Source organism: Sinocyclocheilus grahami, unplaced genomic scaffold (genome assembly GCF_001515645.1).
Source record: "Sinocyclocheilus grahami isolate Dianchi unplaced genomic scaffold, SAMN03320097.WGS_v1.1 scaffold1438.1, whole genome shotgun sequence".
Taxonomy (NCBI): Eukaryota; Metazoa; Chordata; class Actinopteri; order Cypriniformes; family Cyprinidae; genus Sinocyclocheilus; species Sinocyclocheilus grahami.
In genome coordinates, this window is record NW_015506617.1 from 76,002 (window position 1) to 85,987 (window position 9,986).

General features: G+C 36.5%; 1 protein-coding gene across 1 annotated transcript in view; it reads right to left on the reverse strand.

Moving 5' to 3' along the window:
- Positions 1-9,986, reverse strand: part of hmcn2 (hemicentin 2) — a 109,357-nt gene that overhangs the window by 44,227 nt on the left and 55,144 nt on the right. Inside the window, exons 21-25 of the mRNA XM_016256518.1 lie at positions 9,008-9,135; positions 8,130-8,375; positions 7,713-7,796; positions 799-996; positions 298-428 (exon numbers count right to left, since the gene is read on the reverse strand). Of these exons, the coding sequence (XP_016112004.1) occupies positions 298-428; positions 799-996; positions 7,713-7,796; positions 8,130-8,375; positions 9,008-9,135 (787 nt within the window). The remainder of the gene's footprint in view (positions 1-297; positions 429-798; positions 997-7,712; positions 7,797-8,129; positions 8,376-9,007; positions 9,136-9,986) is intronic.

Below are 9,986 nucleotides of genomic sequence, written 5' to 3' on the forward strand. Positions count from 1 at the left end.
TTTGTATAGTGACAGTTAAACTATATATTTGACCATTGCCCCAGGCAACTGTTTTAATACATCATGCTAGATTTATGTCTCTCACATCACTCTGCAGTAAAATTAATATTCCATGTTAATTTAAATATTTATTTGGAAAGCAGCTGTGTAATATTCTGGATAATTAATCAATTTTATGATGGGGTCCTGATAACCCTGTTGGGTTTTATTTTGCTTTAATGACAGGGTGACTATACATTATTTGTCATATAACAATCTTTATAAAAAATCACCATGCGTGAGGAAACCTTAACCTACAGGTCTGTTGTCTTTAGTCCAGGTAATGGTTGGGGTTGGGATACCGAAAGCATCACATCCCAGTGTGAGGGGCTGCTTCAGTGTGACCGTCAGATTCAAAGGCTGCCCATCGTCTTGGATCTCCGGTGGAACTAGATTTGTGAGACGAAGAAATCATTCAGCATAATTCTATCCAGCACTAAACCCTGACAGTAATTTGCTTGTATTTAATTAGGCATGTAATCAAGCAATAAAAAGTCTTCAAATAAATCTACTGTAAGTGCCTACTCTAAAACAACACAAACCAGAAATGTGTTCCTATTAACTTCTATGTACACTATACAGGATAAATTAAGAGTCACCAATACAAATTTGTACATCTTGCACACATTAAACACATTATTGTTTCGTAATTTGTAATCCAAGATTCAGTGATTATAAAATGTTATATATTAGACTAAATAGACATTAATTAGACATAATAAAGCTATTAGCCATGTGGAAATGCTGCAAAAGTCTCACCATTGACCTTTAGCCTGGTCTTCCTCTCCACTGATCCTGCTTCATTACTGGCCACACACTTAAAATCTCCACTGTGACTGGCCGAAGCGGAGCCAATCACCAGCGAGCCATTCTCAGCCAAAGACACACCGTGCTCCGATCGCTCCATATGAACCTCCAGGCCATTTTTGAACCATCGCACCCAAGGAGCAGGAGACCCTAGCCAGGGGATGACAACAGCAAAACAAATGAGATAGAGAAACAGTATGTGTGAAAGAGAAGACCTCGATCAGAAAAGACAGAATCACAATTCCCTGTGCACAATGAACACACGGCTCACCAGAGCTTAAAAACAAGACCAGATATCCATCCATCTGACAGAGAGGCAACAAAGAGCAGAAACAAAGAGGATGCCAGTAAATAATTTCTTTCAAAGAAAGTGGATCAGCCGATGTCCCGTCAAACAGTATTTCAAGGTGAAACGCACCGAGTGAAGATGCCAGACACAGTATATCAGAAGAGAACTGATCAAGCGTAAGAACACCAGATTTATAGCTCAAAGACAAAAGTCAAGAGACTTCAGGACAGCAGTAAGGGGAGTAGTTCAAACACACCAATGAGGTCCTATATCAGCCTCCAAGACCCCTTTAACAGATGTGTGATGAACTTTACTAGGTTAGCTTTAAGTGACGGGGCAGGGGGTAACCTTGTACTTGTTTTACAGTCAACTCTTAAACCTCCTCAAAGGCCATCTGGGCAGGAATGACAGATACTGAGAAGTGTTTATTTGTGTTTGGTTTCACCCAGAGCACTTTAGATTAAACTCTCCCATGTGACATGCAGAGTCTATAGTGGTGGAAGGAATATACTGTAATAAGGATTTTTTTTTTTTAAATACACGAAAAGAGGCCCAAAAGAAGTATTTAGACACATTTGGACATTCAGAACTATTAAGAATAGTTCATCCAAAAAAGAAAATCTGTCGTCATGTTCTCACTCTTCAAACTTTGGTTAATCTTCAAAACATAGAAGTATATGAATAAGACATTTTTAATGAAACCTCAGAGGTTTCTGAGGTTTTCCTTCATTGAAATTCCAGGTAACCGAGAGATAAAAATAAAAAAATAAAGATTTGTTTTTGTTTTTAATCAACGTTTTGCTTTTGTGAACTGACGTATTTCATTCATCAAAAGTGATAATAAAGCATTCATATTTTTACAAAGATGTCTATTTTAAATAAATGCTATTTTTAACTTTTTATTCATAATAGAATTCGCATCACAATTTTCCACAAAAATTATGTTTTCAACATTGATAATAATAAGAAATGTTTCTCGAGCTGCAAGTCAACAATATACATTAAATCAGCAATATATATTAAAACAGAAAGTTATTTTAATAATATTTTACAATATTGCTGTATTTTTTTACAGCCTTAGTGAACATAAGAGGCTTGCCGACCCCAAACTTTTAGTGTAGAGTGAAATCATAACACAAGTATATGAATAAGACATTTTTAATGAAACCTCAGAGGTTTCTGAGGTTTTCCTTCATTGAAATTCCAGGTAACCAAAATGTGGAAGATCCAAAAAGGCATCATAAAAAAAAATCCATATGAATCACGCAGTTTAATCCAAGTCTTGTGAAGAGAAACGATCACTTTTATATGATCAGATTTATAAAACAGATCTCCTCCTTGTGTCGTTTTAAAACTGTGTGACTTTTTCCTTCTGTGAAACATAAAAGGCATTTTGAAGAATTTCTCAGTGTTTTTCTATTCATACAATGAAAGTGTCCACTGTTGTTTTGAACCCCATTTGAACCCCGGCCCACTGGAAAGCGTGCTGAAAAGCATGCTAAAAGAGTGTTCAGATCTAATCGATACAGATGAATGTGAATCTAGAAACATTTTATTGTTTGTTGTACATATTGCGGCAGTTTGGAAATGAAACATCCAGTCAGTAGCACTAAAATATTACTGCTCTATCATGTTTGAAAATAATGCACCGCCTACACTACACCGATAGATATAACAAAACCAATCGTGAGATAAAAACCCTTTGGCTGCAGCAACCATACCATTTTAGCTTACCTCTACAAGTTTTTAAAATCTTTTGTCATGACTTGTGTTTCACGGGACTTGTAACTTCACATCAGGTACAGCCATACCAGGTGAGCTTACCAAGCTATTTTACTACATCAGAAAAGTTGTTTACTGCCACTAGTGTTCATTTTAGCTGGAAACTGCAGTGAATTTTATGTACAGGTATGGTTTTGGATCTTTTTCCAAGGAGCCTGTATTGACAAAAAGCAATTGAAACATCCTCAAAATATCTTCTTTTATGTTCCACAGAAATAAAAAAGCCACACAGGTCTGAAATGACATGAGGTTGTGACAGAACATATCAAACCAGCTGTCATCTGCAAATAAATGACTTGCAACCAACTGAGGCCAAATTCACACAGGTGTCTTATTAGAGTAACCACAGCTGTAGTTTGTCACATTAACTATCCACTAATGTTTTAACTACAAAGTATATAAATGCTGTTTGTCTTCACTTTCTTACAAGCTTTTTAGTGAAGGATTTTATTTCAAATGCGTGTTTGTGCTAGCTTTAAAATAAATGTCACTTGGTATAATAATTTATTACGTAATTCAAAGATATTCATACTTTAAGTGCATCTTAAGTGTCCAAATACTTTTAGGGGCCGCTGTATACAATAAGTCAGCCACTTTTTTTTTTAACAAGCCAATCAGAATTGGAGGGAAAAGAACTCCCAGAGCAGATGTCTACAGTCATAATGTTTGGATTGATTGTTTTTGTGACTTAAAGAATGGTGTGCAGCTGGTCCTGTTTACATTACAGGATAACATTAGGAGCAGTTTATTTGTCCGAAATCCCTTGAACAATACTTCAGATGATGCACGTTATAAAAAGAGTCTTGTGTGTGTTCCTTGGGTGGGGTCATGTCTTTCAGTGCAAGCCAGATTAAATGGATCGATCTGAAAAGGACAGACTTCCTCACTCCTACTCCTTTTGGCACATGTCTTCTTTATCTAACACACCTGTAGGACGGAGGAATTCTGTTATAAGAAAACAGTGTGTGTTCTATACAGATGTTAACATTTTTAAATGTATGCGCCACTAACACAATCAAAATTATGATTGTTTGCAAACAAACAAAAATTATGCAGTTGTTCTCAGCCAGGGGCCCAGGTCCCACTAAGTCTTAAAATGATTTGAGTTTGGTTATATTAACATAATCTTAATTAAAATGCTAAAAAAAAAGAGAGATAAAAATAAAAAAATAAAGATTTGTTTTTGTTTTTAATCAACGTTTTGCTTTTGTGAACTGACGTATTTCATTCATCAAAAGTGATAATAAAGCATTCATATTTTTACAAAGATGTCTATTTTAAATAAATGCTATTTTTAACTTTTTATTCATAATAGAATTCGCATCACAATTTTCCACAAAAATTATGTTTTCAACATTGATAATAATAAGAAATGTTTCTCGAGCTGCAAGTCAACAATATACATTAAATCAGCAATATATATTAAAACAGAAAGTTATTTTAATAATATTTTACAATATTGCTGTATTTTTTTACAGCCTTAGTGAACATAAGAGGCTTGCCGACCCCAAACTTTTAGTGTAGAGTGAAATCATAACACAGCACCTATAAATCAACTGTAAAGGTTGTGTTTGAGGTAGCTCATTTCCTATGAAGTGTGATTATTAGGCATGCCACTTTATTTTACAGACACAAACTTTAGCTGGAGCCTAATGATTCCCGTCATCCGCCACCAAACATGCACGACAGCACAGCCGTTTGCACTTATTTACTGTCATATCTGTATTAAATACCTCTCATTAAGTGCTACACAGATGTCTGAATTCTCAGTCGCCATAACAACATTAGAGATACAACACATACACAAGAAAACAAACAGCAATTCAGCACAATTTCCACTTAATAGTAAGGATTACTTGACCATCTTTGCCCTGAATCAAAACAGACTGATAACCGCCTGTAAAAACGACCCATCAAACCCTTTCTTTCCCTGTACTCGCGCAAGAGATAAAAATAAAAAAATAAAGATTTGTTTTTGTTTTTAATCAACGTTTTGCTTTTGTGAAGCAAGGACGTATTACATTCATCAAAAGTGATAATAAAGCATTCATATTTTTACAAAGATGTCTATTTTAAATAAATGCTATTTTTTACTTTTTATTCATAATAGAATTTGCATCACAATTTTCCACAAAAATTATGTTTTCAACTGATAATAATAAGAAATGTTTCTCGAGCTGCAAGTCAACAATATACATTAAATCAGCAATATATATTAAAACAGAAAGTTATTTTAATAATATTTTACAATATTGCTGTATTTTTTTTACAGCCTTAGTGAACATAAGAGGCTTGCCGACCCCAAACTTTTAGTGTAGAGTGAAATCATAACACAGCACCTATAAATCAACTGTAAAGGTTGTGTTTGAGGTAGCTCATTTCCTATGAAGTGTGATTATTAGGCATGCCACTTTATTTTACAGACACAAACTTTTGCTGGAGCCTAATGATTGCCGTCATCCGCCACCAAACATGCACGACAGCACAGCCGTTTGCACTTATTTACTGTCATATCTGTATTAAGTACCTCTCATTAAGTGCTACACAGATGTCTGAATTCTCAGTCCCCATAACAACATTAGAGATACAACACATACACAAGAAAACAAACAGCAATTCAGCACAATTTCCACTTAATAGTAAGGATTACTTGACCATCTTTGCCCTGAATCAAAACAGACTGATAACCGCCTGTAAAAACGACCCATCAAACCCTTTCTTTCCCTGTACTCGCGCTCTTAGCCCTCCTCCTCTCCGCCTGCAACAGTCCCTAATTAGGATTCCTCTCCCAGTGGGCCATCGCATGCAGGAAAGCAGATGTGGCCCTCAGAGATAGAGGAGAAGAGTAGTGTTCCAGCTGCTGCGCACACACACACACATACACTCACATCATGTCATATCCGCGACACGCAGGGTTGCCATGGCAGGTTTCCATCAAAACAACACCTATTAGCTTACAGTGTGCACGAGAAGAGCTGGGTATGTATCACTGTAGTGTGTTTCATAAACAGACACCGATTCACACCAAACACCTCTCACTTCTAGCAAATGAAGGCATATGACTTCCTTTCCAGGTCTGTTTATGTGAAACGAGCTGTTAAACCTGCACAAAGTGTTACCGAACGAAGATGTTGCCAGCAGCCAAAATGAGGTGGCGGTGAGAAAAGAGACCATATGGTGAGAGACAGCGGGAAAAAAACTAAACTCCCAAAGACAGCTTTCATCATTTCGCTCTCTCACACATATGCTTGTTTACATATATTATGTAAATGTAGATGCCTTTATTTTCGCTATTATAACTTTATTAATTGCTAGACCATTTATTATATCATTTTGTAAATGCCTATTTTGAGTGGAAGCAGAAACACGCTGTTTTCGTGCATGTCTCTTTAAATGCAAATGAGCTGCTGCTCCCCGCCCCATTTTCCAGAATAGGGCTGTGATTTTACAGCTCATGCTTCGTTCATGCCATGTCATAATTACCGTAATTCCGAGATGACAACACATGACATTTTACTCATAGCTTTCCATGTCCTCGGACTGAGCATGGACATGCTTATAATGGGTGCTGTAAACGAATCTGGCGACGGTCAGGTGGTACAGCTGTACTGGTCTAAGTCGTAACTCTCAGAACATTCCGAGTTTACAAGTTGTTATTACGAGTTCTGGAGCATGTGAGGGCTTTGGCGTTGATAGTGTTGCCATAGAAACACATAATTCAGCTCCAAGTAGAATGTCACGTGTTGCCATCTCGGAATTATAGTGATTACGACATGGCGTGAACACAGCTTCAGATACTCTGCTAAAAAACATCTGTTCTGTGCTCATCAGTGCAGCCAAAGACAGAACAGTTAGCCTGCTTTGCTCTAATTTTTGCCATGGCATAAGAACTGGTACACCGTTGTAGCTTGCGAAAACACAATGGCGATGCCATGGGTAGAAATTTGCAGATTAAGAGGTGGTAATATTATAATAAGATTCCCTTTCTACGTCACAGGGGAGCGAAATCTGAGCGGCTAATTTTTCCCAAGCTTGCAGAGACAGGCTTACCAAAAAATTTACTGGGTTGATCTTTTTCATGTTTTCTGGGTTGGTACATGCAAAGGGGACCCGATTATAGCACTTAAACATGGAAAAAGTCAGATTTTCATATGTCATGTCCCGTTTAAAATACTTATATTCTGCAGGGATGCATTTATTTGAATTTCTATTTCCAATAAATGTTTAATCCGTCCATATAGAAAATTAGAGCGAGAGAGAGAGAGAGAGAGAGAGAGAGAGAGAGAGACTACAAATAGCTTGTTATCGATAAAATGACCTAAATTTCAGATATATTTAGCATCCATTATATGATACATTCTACAGCTCAGCCTAAAACAACAGAAATAAAATCTGACTTTACATAAATATATATGTTGAATAAATCTGGAAACGCAGAGAAAATTAAATAAGCCTAACTTGTTTAAAATGTCATTTTGCTCAAAAAGATAAACTTAGACCAATATACGTAGATTTCCCTGCTGGTTTGGGGCTGGTTTGTGCTGGTTTTGTGCTGGTCTTGCTGAATGGGCACAGTCACACTGTTTAATAGCAAAACTTTTCTTAAAAAGCTAGTAAAGTTGGTTAACAAAAGATGTTTTGGTTGTACACTAACACCTCAAATTACATTTAGTCTTTCAAAACATTTGTTTGTCTTACAAATGGGATTAAACCAAGCATTAATTAACCCACGGAAGTAGAGAAGAAAATACACCACAAATACAGTAATAGTGACAAGCTAAGCTAGTTGACCTACCTCTTGCAGGGCAAGGGATGAGCACTCTGCTGTTAGCCACAGTCTCAATGATGGTCTCTCCATGTGTCTTGAAATAGGGGCCCTCTGTAACCACATACAGTAATTATACTAGAGTCAAGCAATTTGAAGAAGCAGTTACACGACACAGTACTAACATAAAGCACAAGGTTAACATAAAAAGGCCAAAGCCAAAGCTCAACTCAAGGGTCAGAGTGGAGAGCACAGGAACACAGGGATAAGTGATTTGTGACCAAATCCACTGGTTTACACACTCATGTTTAGTCATAATTTACATTGGCTGGGGATAATGATATATTGCCTTCCTTAAATGTTTTGGTTTCCAAAGAGTTCTTTGTGCAATGACAAATGTTTACAGTTGAACAATGCAATTCTTGCAGTTTTGCTCAACAGACATACCTAAAATGTTCAGAACAATCTCGATGGTCTCTTCTCCAGCACTATTCTTGGCTACACAACTATACGTGCCACTGTCCGAGTGCTGGACCGCCTGGATCTTCAGCATCCTATCACTGCCCACAAGAAGTCCGTTATGAAGCCAGCTGATCTGAGGGCTTGGCTCTCCTTGGACCACACATGGCAACACCACCGTCTGGCCAATCAAAGCCTTAAGAGACGAAGGTGCTGGCTGAATCCTTGGTTTAGCTGTTAGGATAAATCCAGTACAAAAAAAAGTCTGGTTTCTATGTTGTTTGGTTACAGGAAATTGAATTCTAGAATTTTAAGAACGTGAATGACTACAAAGACCACACTATCCTCTTTTTGAGCTACCATCTAAAAGTTTGAGTTCAGCAAGATTTTGTTTAATGCTTTTGAAAGATCCCATGTTCACCAAGGCTGCATTTACTTGATACAAATACAGCAAAAACAGTGAAATATTAACCGTTTAATAACTTTTCTATTTTAAAATATTTTAAAATGTAATGTATTCTTTGATGACAAAGCGGAATTTTCAGCAGCCATTATTTCAGTCTTTAGTGTCACATGATCCTTAAGAAATCGTTCTAATATGCTGATTTGCTGCTCAAACAACATTTCTTATCATAATCAATTATGTAAAATAATGATGGCAATAATATCTGATACTATCGCTATGTCATAGTTCTACCACAGCATTTTTTTTACAAGATCAAATTTCATTGTCAAACCTTAAAAGAGATGTTGTCATTGAAAAGATGAATAATTGTATGAACTATGAACACTCCCAAAATCTGCATTCTATTTCATGTATTTTAAGAGTTTTTCCACAGATAAATCCTGCAATTATTGGATTGTACCTTGTACTTGCAAATTGTAGGTGAGTGAGACGTTGCCAGCTGGGTTAGCAGCAGAACAGGTGTAGAATTTACTGTCTATCAGCCTGACATCACTAATCTTCAGAGAACCAGACGGCAGAATGGTGAACCTGCGTATGAAGAGGTCAAAGGTCAGGTGTTGAGGTCAAAAGAGGCATGCTTTAGAGTAAATGTGTCTGTTAAAGAGTACGTGTGGTGTATATGAATGGGTGGTCTTGTGTATATGCATACAAGCTGGTTTCTAACTTGCGCAATTGAAACCGATTGAGAAAATCAGCATGGTTTCATTTGGATCGTAATCTTTTGAACATTTGCTTAGCAACTTTATTATGGCAACCCAAATACAAATACAACTAATAAATCTGAAAGGAAGCTACAAGCTACTATATTCAACAAACCCCCTTTGGGACAAAGTACTCCGCCTCCCACTTTTTTCTCACAAGTCTTGCACATGTGGCCTAATGCTGAGATCACTAAATAGTGGTTCATACCCAAGATTGACTTCACACAGATTACACACAATTTCTAATGAATTAACAGAGTTCTAAAAGTTTTGTTTTATAAGTCATATCTAAACTGCAAAGAAGCGGCGCAAAAATGCTCATGTGAACGCAGTTGTTATAATGAAGCACTTGATTTATAATAAAAAATATTTAGATTTAAAAATAAAAAATTCTGATTCTATGTTAGACTAAGCAGCACTCTTCAAGAGAATATTTTGACTTCTTTACCTTTTTTTCCAAGGCATTATGTCTGTAAATGGCTGCTAACTTGAAAATGTACAGTGTATATTTCTGAAAGAGCATCAGTTTCAGAGTGAGTATTTAATTCTTTCTTTGTTTTGTACAAAGTATTATGGCTACCAACTTGAAAGTTTACAGTGAATATTTCTGAAAAACATCAGTTTTGGAGTGACTGTTTCTTTCATTCCTTGTGTGTGTGTGTGTGTGTGTGTGTGTGT